The 12,658-nt window shown below is 38.7% G+C and overlaps 1 protein-coding gene across 7 annotated transcripts in view; it reads right to left on the minus strand.

The window, feature by feature from the left end:
* Positions 1–12,658, minus strand: part of UNC79 (unc-79 homolog, NALCN channel complex subunit) — a 115,619-nt gene that overhangs the window by 53,204 nt on the left and 49,757 nt on the right. For 5 of the 7 annotated variants that reach the window (XM_069783577.1, XM_069783578.1, XM_069783575.1 and 2 more), the window contains 5 exons: positions 12,130–12,416; positions 8,268–8,450; positions 7,262–7,424; positions 4,183–4,335; positions 1,492–2,715 (listed from right to left, as the gene is read on the minus strand). In XM_069783577.1, the coding sequence (XP_069639678.1) occupies positions 1,492–2,715; positions 4,183–4,335; positions 7,262–7,424; positions 8,268–8,450; positions 12,130–12,416 (2,010 nt within the window). The remainder of the gene's footprint in view (positions 1–1,491; positions 2,716–4,182; positions 4,336–7,261; positions 7,425–8,267; positions 8,451–12,129; positions 12,417–12,658) is intronic. The other 2 variants (XM_069783574.1, XM_069783576.1) reach the window with 2 other exon arrangements.

The following is a 12,658-nucleotide window of genomic DNA, read 5'->3' on the forward strand; positions in this document are numbered from 1 at the left end:
AAACAAAACAGAACATGAGATACATTAAACTACCCAAGTCACTAAATTACCTAGTTATCTGAATTGCCTGCATCAACCTGTGAAGTAAATGAGCACTTAATGAGTCATTGTGAACGTTTTATGCTCCCCTTGGATGACATACTTAGATGCATGCAGCCAAATGACCATCACATATGCTATAATCCTAGGTTCCATGTGGTGTTTCAGAACTGGGACAGCCCTTCCAAACAGTTTCAAGGATAATAGTGTTAGTTACTGCATGAAAACTGGCCCTTACTAATGGTCAAAAAACCATTTGAGTCTAACTGCACAATTCTTTCATGATGATTCTTCTCCAAGAACCTATGTGAAAGGTTCACAAGTACTCAACTCCCTTTTGTTTTTACAAAGCTCCAGCGGTTCTTCAGCTTACTGGAACTATAAATGGGACAACGGGCCTGAAACATAAAGGGAACAGCATAACTATCATCACACTGAATGATTTCTCCTTGTAAAAGTGGAATAACATAATAGGAAGTTATTTTATGGTTCCCTCTGAAGCAATTAAGAAAGAAGAAGTGAGGTCAGGAATGCATAAATATTCCCCCTCACTTCACCAGCAACAAAGAACTACAGCCTGAAGGATTCGTGCCTTTTTTAATTAATATGTTAAAAAAAGACCAGTAAAATTCTAATAACTGAAAAATCCTGAAAAAAAACCAGCCCCAGAAGTAAACAGGCAGCAGCATACAATGTTTAAAACTGTTTGACACATCCAATTGGAAACTGAGGAAACAGCTAAAACACACTTTCTCTCCACCTGAAAAGTTTAGTAACAAAACCCTGTACTGAAGTGACCTGAAAAAACTTGGGATACACAGAAATACTGTATGGCTTTCCCCATGCTTGAACTTTAAATCTTTAACAAACACCAGCCATGTAAACTTTGTGGATATATATTGTGCCAATACAGAGAAGGCTACAAAAAGTCTTTAGTTTATAAAAACAGAGTATGTATGTATGTCTGATCCTAAATGAAAACTGCAGTTAATTCCAAGTTCTGAAGTCTACAGCCTGTTCAGATTTACACTTTGTGATCCAGTCTGCTTTCCACTGCCTTATGCTTGCAGAAGAAATAAAGGCCAAAAATCACTACACACAAAAGAAAATCAGTGTAGCATGGACTAGATTAGCAGGATAAAAGGCACAGAAGTATGACAATTTTTCTGACTCCCCGCATAAAGAGGCCATGGAGTTTCACTTCCTAACTTGGAGAGCAGAACCAGTGTTTTTGTCACTGAGCTCCACTTCCTTTCCAAATGGGCCCTCATACATGCATGATACCTGTATGGTTAGTACATTCCTTGTGAGAAACAAATAGCTGAAAGCATTCAGCTCGCTCAGAGCACATCAGATGCTATATATACACATCTCTTCTTACACTGTCCTGTCCTGTTACTAAAACCTTCATACAGTAATAAGCCTTTTGATTGGGTCAGTGATTGAGCTCACCTGCCTCCTTCTGCTCTCCCAGCTTGTCAAGGATGTTAAAGGAAATGTCCAGGTATTCTCTCTGAATAGCACTCACAGCAATCTTCCTCTGCTTCCTCTGGCGAGGAACAATCTGAATCTTAAATTCTGACTCTTCAGTCTCCTCTTCTTGTTTCTGCTCTGTGTTTTGTTCAGTGTCAGACTCTGTGTTGGTATCAAGTTTATCACTTTCCGTTTGGTTTTCAGAATCTTCGGGGACTTTAATAAGGACTGTCTTCACATTTGGGCTTGGAATTGCTCCACTAGGTCTAATTTCCTCCACACTGAGCTCAGAGTTATCATCAAGGGACATTTCTGGAAGGGCAAATGACTTCTGCAGCAGGTCCCTTTTCTGTTTCAGTGTTAGTGGGTTCCCACAGGACATGTCCTGAAGTTCTTCTGACTTAACTAACTCTGAAGAGTCCTTCTGATCTTTGGGAGAAGTGGAAAGTATCTCCTCTATTCCTGATGAAGCATTGTTGCTTGTATCCTTAGAACTAAAGTCTTTGGAGCAATCTTCAATGCTGAACTGGACCAGTGGAGTTGTGCTGAGGCTGAGTGCAGAGACATTGATAGGAGTTGAGGGAGACGACACAGCAGTTTTGCCAGAGACCTCATCATTCAGCTGGTTTGTTGTTTCTTCTTCTTCATCACTCTCCACTATTCTAAGGGGAGGAAGTGGTTCAAAGACTAAAGAGTCACTGTCTGAAGCGGAGAGTACTGAATGCTTTTCAGGACCTGATGTTGAGTCAGAGGACAAATCTATCAGATCCAAATCTTCCTTGGGATCAGTAGGTTTAACCGGAGAGTCCACTTTCACTTCATAGGTTTCCATGCAATTTAGCCTAACTTCTGGTATGACAGGTCTTCTTGCTTCCTGGAAACTCTCTGTACAAGGAAGATTTTCTTGTGTTTCTATATTTTCAGCTTTAGTAGAAGAATTCTGCCGACAGCGTCCATAATCACTCTGCCTGTGTATGGCGTAAGCAGCAGGGACAGGTGGTTTTTCTAAGTCACACCGGTCTATGCAGGACTTCCTGCGATGTTCATCTAATGAAAACAACAGGGAGTCTGCATTCCCTATATCAAGAGATTTTTGTTTTAGAGAGCGCAGTTTTTTTTTCTGAATGCTTTCTTCTCTCACACAGCGTAGAATACTGTCTTGTAAGGCCCCCGTCTCTCTATATTCAGCCAGCTCTATTTCACCTGATTAAAACAGAAAGAGCTAATACTACCTCAGTTGGAGACTTCTGGCAGATATCTTCATCTTTATCTCACAATTCAACATGACTGGCATTTCAAATACAAACCCAGTATTAGTCAAAATTGTCTAGATTTTGGTTTAACCTCAGAGCCACATTAGGTAGATTTTTACAACAAACAACAACAAAAAAACCTACTATTTGGATAATAGGGTTTACCTAAATTCTGTCCAAATTCCACTCATCCTGGACAGATGTACCCTGAAGACAGAGAGTTTAACCTTATGCATTGAAAAGAAGATGGCACAGGCAAGTAATTTCTACAGACACTTGGGATGGCTGCATTAGGCATGAGAGATGAAAGACGAAATGAGCTACACAGAACACTCTGAAGAGGTTTCAAAATAATTTTGGACAACAGCATTGTGGACATCATTTGACCATCAGCATATATTAGAGTACACCTACATGTTATTTACTGCAGCAAAGTGGGCTTAAAATGGATGCCTCTAATTCAAGAGGCAAGGGTAGCAATAGCAGTGAGGATGTCACAGCACAAGCCTGAGATCAGACAGATTTTCAGGGAATTTTTCCCCCAGTGATCCTAGACCCCATCAGAGTCTAGCAACTATCACACCACATAGTCATACCTCCTCATCCTAGGGAGGAGTAAAGTGAGCACAGTTATACTTGCTGGTACTACCACTGCATTGGTATTTTGCTGTGTGAACACATTCATTGAGAATATTTTAAAAGGTCATCACTGTTGTTATTTTGAATTACATATTTTCACATAAACCAGAATATTCCTGATCATTATTATCCCCATATTTCAAAATGCTCCACATATGAATCACCATGCAAAAAAAAGCAGTGAGAAAAGTTGAGGTAGATGTTCACTGTAGGCAGAATTTTCCCCCCCGCCATGCAAACACCCGAAAGAAAAAAAGGCAGGCGGGTGGTGGTGGAAATCTCAATTTTTTTATAATATTCATTTCAGAAAGCTAAATTTGAAAACAAAATCCTTCCTATTTTTTGAAACCACCAAATGACCCTTTTTACCAATAGAAAACCATAATATTTGCAGCAGCAACAAAAATTTGCTTACCATAGAGTCCCACCTCATCAAATATCAATTTCTGGGAAAAAATAAATTTGAGCAAAAATTTTCAGCCCAATGGTGGAAAAAAATTGCAACAAATCCTCTTAAAAATTTTTACATTCAAAAGACCTTAAAGGTTCAGAAAACAACTGCTGAATTTAGGTATTTTTATTTTGGAGTGCCTACTTTGAGATTCCTGTACGAGAATTCATTCAGGGAAATGAGGAGTACTTGCTCTCAAAAGTCAGACAGAGTACTTGTATTCAAATCAGGCAATGCAACAAACTCTACAAAGAAAGGTGGTAGCTTGAGACTAAGAGTAGGAAATTGTATTTCTGCATGAGTTTATACCGACAAAACAATTCATACTTCTCTGAGCATTCATCTCAACTGGTTGATATTTCACCATTTTGCTGCCACCAATTCTTTTCAGTCTTGCAAAGAAAGTTTGAGATTCTTTATTGCAAGGTCCAGTTGGTGTATCATGAATATCAGATTCATCAAAAACACTGTCTTCCTCTGCTGGAGAAAGAAAAAACTTTATTACTCTTAAGAGAGTGCAATTCCTTGAATGAAAAGCTGTATATGTAACAAAACCTCAGCTAGTTTCAATTAAACTTGAATTGGAAAATGAAGAATCATCTGAAGTTTGCAAGAAAATTTATATCCCAGGTATAACTTTGCCATTCTTGTTACATCTTGAATTAAGGTCAGAAAGGACAGAGATAAATGAAAAATGGGTTACAATGCAACAAAAGTATACCAAAGCTTTTACCATTCTAAGCTGATCTTTTCTACTGATAATAATATAGATTCTGTAGATGGAAGAAATACAATAGATCTGAACACTGACTTGAGTAAATAACTTCTATAGTGCTCAGTGAGAAATGGTAAATGGAAAAAGATCAAAATTAGTACAAGAACTGCAAGGTCAGGAAAAAACCAGCAAAATAGGAAAGTGAAAAAGGAAGAAATGGATAATCTTGGAAAGTTGGTAATAGTAATAGAATAAGACCTAAGAGTATGAATTATGAAATTATTGCTCTAAGTAGTAATAGTGAAACATTATACTCTAATTTGAGACCTGCTGGTTGAAAATGGCAGAGAGAAAGAAAGTTATCCATCAAAAAATATCCACATCGCCTGTATGAAATGGCTATAAAAAAAGAAATAAAAAAAGAAAAAAATCCACATCTATTGTGTCTAGTGATTCGTCTCCAAGGAAATAGGAAACACTACTGAGACGATAAAGAAAACAGAGCGCTCGAGAGAAGAAACAAAAAAGTTTGCCTTGTTTATTCTAGGAAACAAACATGAAGAGGAAATGTATTTGGTGTCTAGGAGTGAAGAGGCAAGTAAGCCAAAGAGTTAGAATGACCAAAAACTGAAGACTTAAACTGGACATTAATATCTTTAGCTTTGAAATAGCTGGAAAGTTTCTGCTACATGTGAAGCTATGGAGCTGCCACCTAATAGCATAAAGGATAAGATAACTAACTGATATGATGAATCCAGAAAAATCAATCGAAGTTGATAATAAGAATTTCTACAGGGACTGGGTTTAATAAGTTAGGAGATCACTTTTAACGTCATGTCCTATGTGTCTAACTCCTTCCCCTGGGCAACAAATGCTTCTTCTCACAAGATTCATCATCAGCTCTACAACAGTCTGTACACTTGCCATGATCCCCTTAACAAAGTTTGGCAGAAAAATTAGGAAAAAGGTTCAATAGTGCAAAAATCCATCTCTAGCATAGGGATTCTTGCTGCCTGACAATGAAATCCTCATCTGTTGATCATCTAAACACCACCTTGGATGATGACAGCAGCACACACACTACCTGACCAGAGACTAAACAAGCCTCCTTAGAAAAGGTGGGAAAGGCTTCAACTTTCTAAGTCCCTATGGAATTATATTGGCTGCTTCTTGCAGGTAGAAGAAAACTTTTCTGCATCCTCTTTTTTCTGTAGCACTTCAGCAAAGGAGGAGAATCAGCCCTACGATTAAGTCAGCATTTACAGAGTAAAATTTGCCCATTTACGGTCCTTTCCCTCTAAGCAGCCCAAAGCCCTTCAAAACAGCTTTGGAAAGCAAGTAAATATTATTCTCCTTACTTTAAACATAGGCAAACAACGATGAAGTGAGACACAAGGCCACCCAAGGAATCAATGCTGGACATGGAATTGGAACACCGAGTTTACTAAACCTAACTTGGCACTTACTGTGAACCACAAGCTGGGTACTTAGGCACCTTGCTTTGTCTTAGAAATGTCTCAGAATCAATCCAGAAACAGAATGCATATTATAAATGTATTATTACTACCCTCAGCGTTATTAAGTCTTTATGAATTAAGTCATTAACTCAGCTCAAAATAAAGAAAAATTCATAGTAAGTCCACAGTTATCTGAACAGTTATCTTAGCCCTCCTCTAGCAATACAAAATGTCCAACTGGGTGAGAATATGCAATACATCATTTACATCCATTTTAAGGTTGCTTTAATTGGCTAAAGCTAAGTAACAGGGTGTTCAGGTAAACAAAATTTTGTGTCCTTGTTCTGCTAGATATCTTTTTATGAGCAACAAGCAGCAAAAGAGGAAAAGGTACTGACGTGCATGAAGAGTCCTTCTTGTATTCTTTGGAAGAAGTGCTTGCTGCACACTAGGAAGACTGTTTGAGAGGGAGGATGTAAATAGCAATAAGCGGCTAAAAGGCAAAACAGCTGAAAGGCAGCTAAAGATTAACATCAAAAGAACCTGTTAAACTTTGATCATAAATACTTATCACATAATAAACTTCACAATTGTAAGGACCTACACTCAGTGACACCACATTATTTCAAGCCCCCACCTTACACCAGTTCACACCATCACAGTACCTCTGCTACAGCTAGCAAGCACATACAGAGTTAACAACTGGATGCAGACTCTAAGGGTTGAATCATTCTCTTCTGCCTTTAGACATCCACATCATATACGTCTGCATGTAAGCTAGTCAACTTCAGCTCCTTTTACAGAGAAAACCAAACTATAGACTGAATTCATCATTTTCTCTTTTCAACATCAAGTATTTGCTACTATGCCATGTTATTATAAAGTATAATCAGAATGCTGCGTCAGACTGGTTGCACACTTTGTGTGTGGGCAAGATCAGTTATTATCGTCATAGAAAAGGCCAAGGACTATCCAGGCATAGTGACTGAACTACTAAGTCTAAGGTACATTCCCTCCAAGAGACTGTTAGACTGCTGTGCTATGGTAGCCTACAGAGAAATTGTCAATTTCTTTTACTATAGATGGCTATAGCTGGTCAGATACAACACACCTTAGACTTAATTCTGAGTATTATGTTCTAAAGTTCAGACCATATTTACCCATTTCTACAATATCTGCAAGACTTGATGAATTAAATCAATGACTATCATATAAATGAGAGTGTTAAAAGTACCTTTTTCCTTTTCACTGTATCGGCTTATGTTACTGTTGTCACTATACAAAGGACCAGCAGTTGCATGGGGCTTGCAGCTGTGATATTGAGCGTTGAGGGTATTGACTGTGATGTGGATTAGGTGAAGTACAATCTTGCTGATTTCACAGTCTCTGTAGGGGTACTGTTCAGTGAAAGAGAAAAACTTCAGCTTAAAAACTAACTTTTCTCCTTGGATAAACATTTAGGCAGTAAAAAAGAAAAATGACAAGAATATTGTCAGCTGGATGTCCTATGCCTTTCTTTGATCATACATTTCTAAATACATCATGAGAAGCAGAAGTGTTTTCATCTTTGTACACAGAATTATTTTAAAGTTTTAAAAATCCCTATTAGCAACATCTAACACATTGTTTTCTTGACTTCTATATGACAAAACCAGCTATTAATAATAATGCAAAAGGTCTCTCATCAGAACTGTTCTCCAAATACTCTATTTCAATCAGCACATTATCATTCATTTCTAGTATCTCCACTTCCTCATATGCCCTATAGACCTGATAGAAATTTGTTAAGCATATCAAAAGTATTCACAGCTCCATTTTAGTGCATAAACACACTACATTTTAACAACACTTCCTAAAAAGCATCACTCAACTAAAGAATACAAGCTGTTAAGCTGACACCCCACCCATTTAAAGTTACTAATATTTTTTAAAAACTAATTCTAAGTTACTCAAAATACTCTTCACTGGAACTTTATAAAGCATTTTCGTATTTTCAAATCTATATTTTTCTTTCTCAGGTAACCATGTGAAAAATATAGACAGCAGAAGTAAGAGGTCAGTAGCACAGATGAAAGCCTAACTACCTCAGACACTGAAATTAAATGCAGTAAGCAACCAAATCAAATCAGAGTGTTCTTTACAATTCCTTTCACTTGCAGTACAGTTAGATGTTCCCTGTAATAAATTTCAAATTGAAGTGTAAATTTGAATGTGGACGGCGTCTTTTTAAGACCACTTACCTTATAGAGAATGACAAGCAAAGCCTTTAACCACATCTGCCGAATGTGAGGTTTGAGGGACCAGAGGGAGCAGCGAGGAGGCTGCTGAAAGTAATGCCGTAGCTGAGGACAAGTGCAATATTTCAACACCTGCACCACCAAGGGAAGAAGGTGTTTACCCAGGTTGATGTTATAGTCCATCACCTGAAAAGAATAGTAGCACAGGAGTTAGCTCACCAAAATCAAATCCACTGACGTTGAAAAGCAAAATAACTAATACAGTTGAGGTATCAGTTAAGTGAAAAGAAACAGACGTTTTTAAGGAAGTCTCACTATCAGTTAGAAACTTTCTGCCAGCTTGCCACATTCTCATAAATTTAGCTACATAGGTAAAATGAAACAAAAAGATGTGTTCTGAAAATGTTTCATCCTGTACAGTCTAAATTTTAGCATGCATACATCGGCAAGTCATAAAATATATCATGCTGGGATAGCCTTGTATTATAGCCCAAGTTGATCATGCTTCAACAGACAAAATCATATTAGGTATATTCCATGTTTAACAGACAGGATGCAATTGTGGGTTTTGGGAGGAGGGTGTGTGTGTATTTTGGTTATTTGGGTTTGTATTAACACTGCATTGCCGGTTTTCATTATTTTTTCATCAGGCTTGTAACATTAGCTGTTGGGTGTTATTAAGCCCCATGTTCTGGAATCTGGTAATGAGACAAGAATCCCACTCTTCACTATGGCAAAGGTAAGAAATTGTCTGCGATGTTATGCAGAAAATCAAAGCATGCAAATTCTAAAGGATCCAAAAATAAAGCTAATGAAAAAAATCTTGCTCCAAATAAAATGCTCATCAATTTTAAGTGATAGTGTTGCTGTAGACAGGTTACTGTTATTACTGCTAGTCATAAGCCTTGCTTCCATCATGACCTTTGAAGAGCATCCTGCCATTTGGTGCCTATCCTTAAGGTTTGAATCCTGATTGTTAGGTGCAGTGTGGCCATATATTCCCACTACCCTGACACAACTGTGTTTTCAATTGAAACTGCATTGCTATTTTTCATTATCTTTCCATCAGTCTTGCAACATTAGCTATTTTTATTTAAAGCCATATGTCCTGAAATCAGCAACTAAACTAGATCATAACAAGGATCCACAAAGACCTTGTCTCTGACGCTGACCTATACTGGTTGACACCCAGGAAGGTGTAACAGCAGGCCAAGCAAACTCCAGCACAGCCCCCAAGATCTAACACATCCCTGCAGTTTCAGTGGACTTAGTGCACTTTACCAGGAGCCCTGTACATCTAAACAGACACAAACATCAGTTTCATCCACATGATCCATTTCCTTCAGGTCTGTATTTCTTTTTTTGGTTTTGTTTTTATTAGAACAAGGGGATGAGCCTAATTTACAAACAGAGAACTCATCTCTCAAGTTCCCTCCTGAACAAGCTGACTAGAAGTTTTTTCCCGTAAAATCCTCTAGTTCAATGTGCAGCTGTCTCAAATTTTTGTGCTGCATGCATAGAGCTAAATAGATGAATCCCATGTCTATCCATGCAGGGTTAGCCTGTCGAACAGATGATATATAATCACCAAATATGGTCTTACTGTGTAATGCCTTGTCCCCTCAGGGTGTGATACAGTTATACAGCATGGTTAGGAAAACTCATCCATACAAGGAAGACCGAGCCCTTCCTTAACACAGCACATACTGTAATGCAGACATGTCTTAAGCTGAACAGACACATTTTTTAAGTTGTCACGGGTAGATCTAGAATAAATGATGTTGCAAATGCTGAGCAGAGCTCAGCCTGGGATGCTGAGCAGTGCCCAGCACCGCTGGCTTCCTCACTCTGACAGGCTTGTACAACATTGCCACCATGCGGGGCAATGCTGCGGTGACTGCTAACACCAAAACTTGGCCACTTCTGCTGCTAGGGAGTGAAAAAGGCATTTTGTGCTTTCAAGAATTCCAAATATATAAAATTTTATGATGCAAAATACTAAGAGACATTGATTTTTCTTTTTTTTTTGAACTGACCATTCCAAGCAAGCTTGTAATCAAAATCAACGAACCAGCAAATCAGCCCAATCCCAACCTTTGTGGAGCTGACTGGGGAAAGCAAATATTTATGCCTAGGGGAGGGAGTGTAACTGAAATATCTCTTATAAAAGAAAACTCTGTACTGAGTTTTCACTCTGTAAATGCATCTTCAGATTGCAAACAGCATTTCTCTTGCAGCAAAGGTGATTCCTAACACAAAGCAGCCCTACAGCTATGAAAAAAATCCCCCTAAAATATAAATTAAAGTTTTGATGTCTGCTACATGGAGAAAAATCCTCGCCTACTGAAGTTCTCAAACTCCATTTGATATCAGGGGAGCCAGGATTCAACTACGAAGCTTTTCAAACAGAAATGGTGAATTTGGCTATCATGAGACATTTTAAAGGTGAAAGAGGAAAGGCAGGGGCTGATATTTAGAGTTGCAGTAAGTAGTACTTCTGAAAATCATGTCAATTATGATCCCTGAAGTTTGGCGATCCAAACTTGGAAAACATGTAGAAAAACATGGAAGATACTGCCCTGTGACTAAACTGCCACTTCCAGACTCTCAATAACAGGCCTGAATCTCCTTTTACATGCTTCAGCTTAAAACTGTACAGATGAAAGATGATTGACAACACATAGCAACAGTGCTCTGAGACAATGGATCAGGATGCATTTGCAGCTACCCAGTTTGCATTAACACCTTCTATTTTGCCTGCTGAAATATGGATACCTGATTTCTCCATAACTGTGAAAGTTTATCCAAGTATCTACATTACAATTGACTCTGAAAAAATCACTGATTCCAGTGTATGAACCAGAAAATCCTGAGAAGAATTGCAGATACAGAAGAGGCCAGGATAGCTTTGAACAATGTTTGAAGGTTACAGTGGGCATTTTAAGAGCTGGGGCAGGGGGAAATCTGAAATCACAGCCCTCTCTCTCCCCTAAGGTAATCCTTTATGAGAGACTGTGATAAGGAAAAAGTGCGGAAGTAATAATGATGGTTCACTGCAAATAATAAGAATACTATGCAAATGTGAAATGTTTTTCAGCCTAGCATCGCCAACTACTCTATCAGTAAGAATTAATTGAGCCTTAGAAGAGCCTTGTGAGGTAGGAAATGACAGTCGTCCTTACAAGATGGAGAAAGAAGGCACAAGGCAAGGATGTGCTCAGTCATTTATCACAGCAATATAGGCAGAAGTTCATCATGGTGGCACTACTCCCTAGGAAAGGGAAAACAAAGTCCTTGTGCACTCTAAGGAAGAAGGAGAATCAGTCTCCTGCAAAGTGAAGAATGTGGAAGAGTTTACAGACCATTCACGCTGGGAAACAAGCAAGGGCACATGGGTCCCAGGTCTTCCTGAATGGGAAAGGAGGAAATGACATATAAGGAAAACAAGGCATTCAAAGGCTATGGAAAGAGGGCAAAGAGGTTTGGAGCAGTCTCTGATTTTTCATACAGTGGTAGTATTTGCATGCCTACACACACACAAAACTGTTATCTCTATGCCAATGATGCAGCAAGTTTAGAGTACTAGTAAGAAATTAGCATACTTCTATTTAACTACTTACTTTTTAACTGCAAAGTAGAAACCTACAAAAAGCACTTGATTAGGCTACATGGAGCCTTCTGAGAGTAAAGAAAAAGCAGCCATCCTTATTCCCAAATACTTTCACCAACTGAAGAGGCATTAAGGAGATTTAAGTAGGATTACTGCACTCAGCCATTATTTTGGTACAAAGAAGGCTGTGCTACCACCATTTCAACAACAGGCAATGAGAAAGAGCTGCAAAAAGTAGTAAGTGCCTTCACCTACTTGTGCTATTCCAGCAATAAAGGCATTAAAGCAAGTCGAAACACGCATTTTTTGTGGTGCAATCATGAAACATCCTTCCTGCTGATCATAACCAAGCAGGACGTACAGATGGCGCTTGACTGTGTTGAAAGCTTTAGCGCTGCTGATGTCCGACTCAGCGCTGCTCTCATCCTTTGCCATGAACTTCATTAGCACAGTAATGAGCTGGTGGACAGTCTGGTGATCAATCCCAGCATCCTCTGGCAGCAGGTCTTTTATTGTGTTATCATTCTCTGGGGAGGGTTGTCCTATCAGCACAGGAGAGACATTGGTATCAGACACTAGATAAGACTGTCAACAGGGTACAAAATACACCAGAATTTTTTTCCAGAGTTCATTGCTCCATTTCTGCCCAAATGCACATGGTGAAGTCACAGGAGATAGGCATGCATTTCTGAGGGCATTGCTCCCCTGTTGCATCAGGCTCAACAGCACAGTAACACCTACTGTGTACACTGAACTCCGTTTCTCAGCTTTCCCATGTTTAACA

This window comes from Haliaeetus albicilla, chromosome 5 (assembly GCF_947461875.1).
Source record: "Haliaeetus albicilla chromosome 5, bHalAlb1.1, whole genome shotgun sequence".
Lineage (NCBI taxonomy): Eukaryota > Metazoa > Chordata > Aves > Accipitriformes > Accipitridae > Haliaeetus > Haliaeetus albicilla.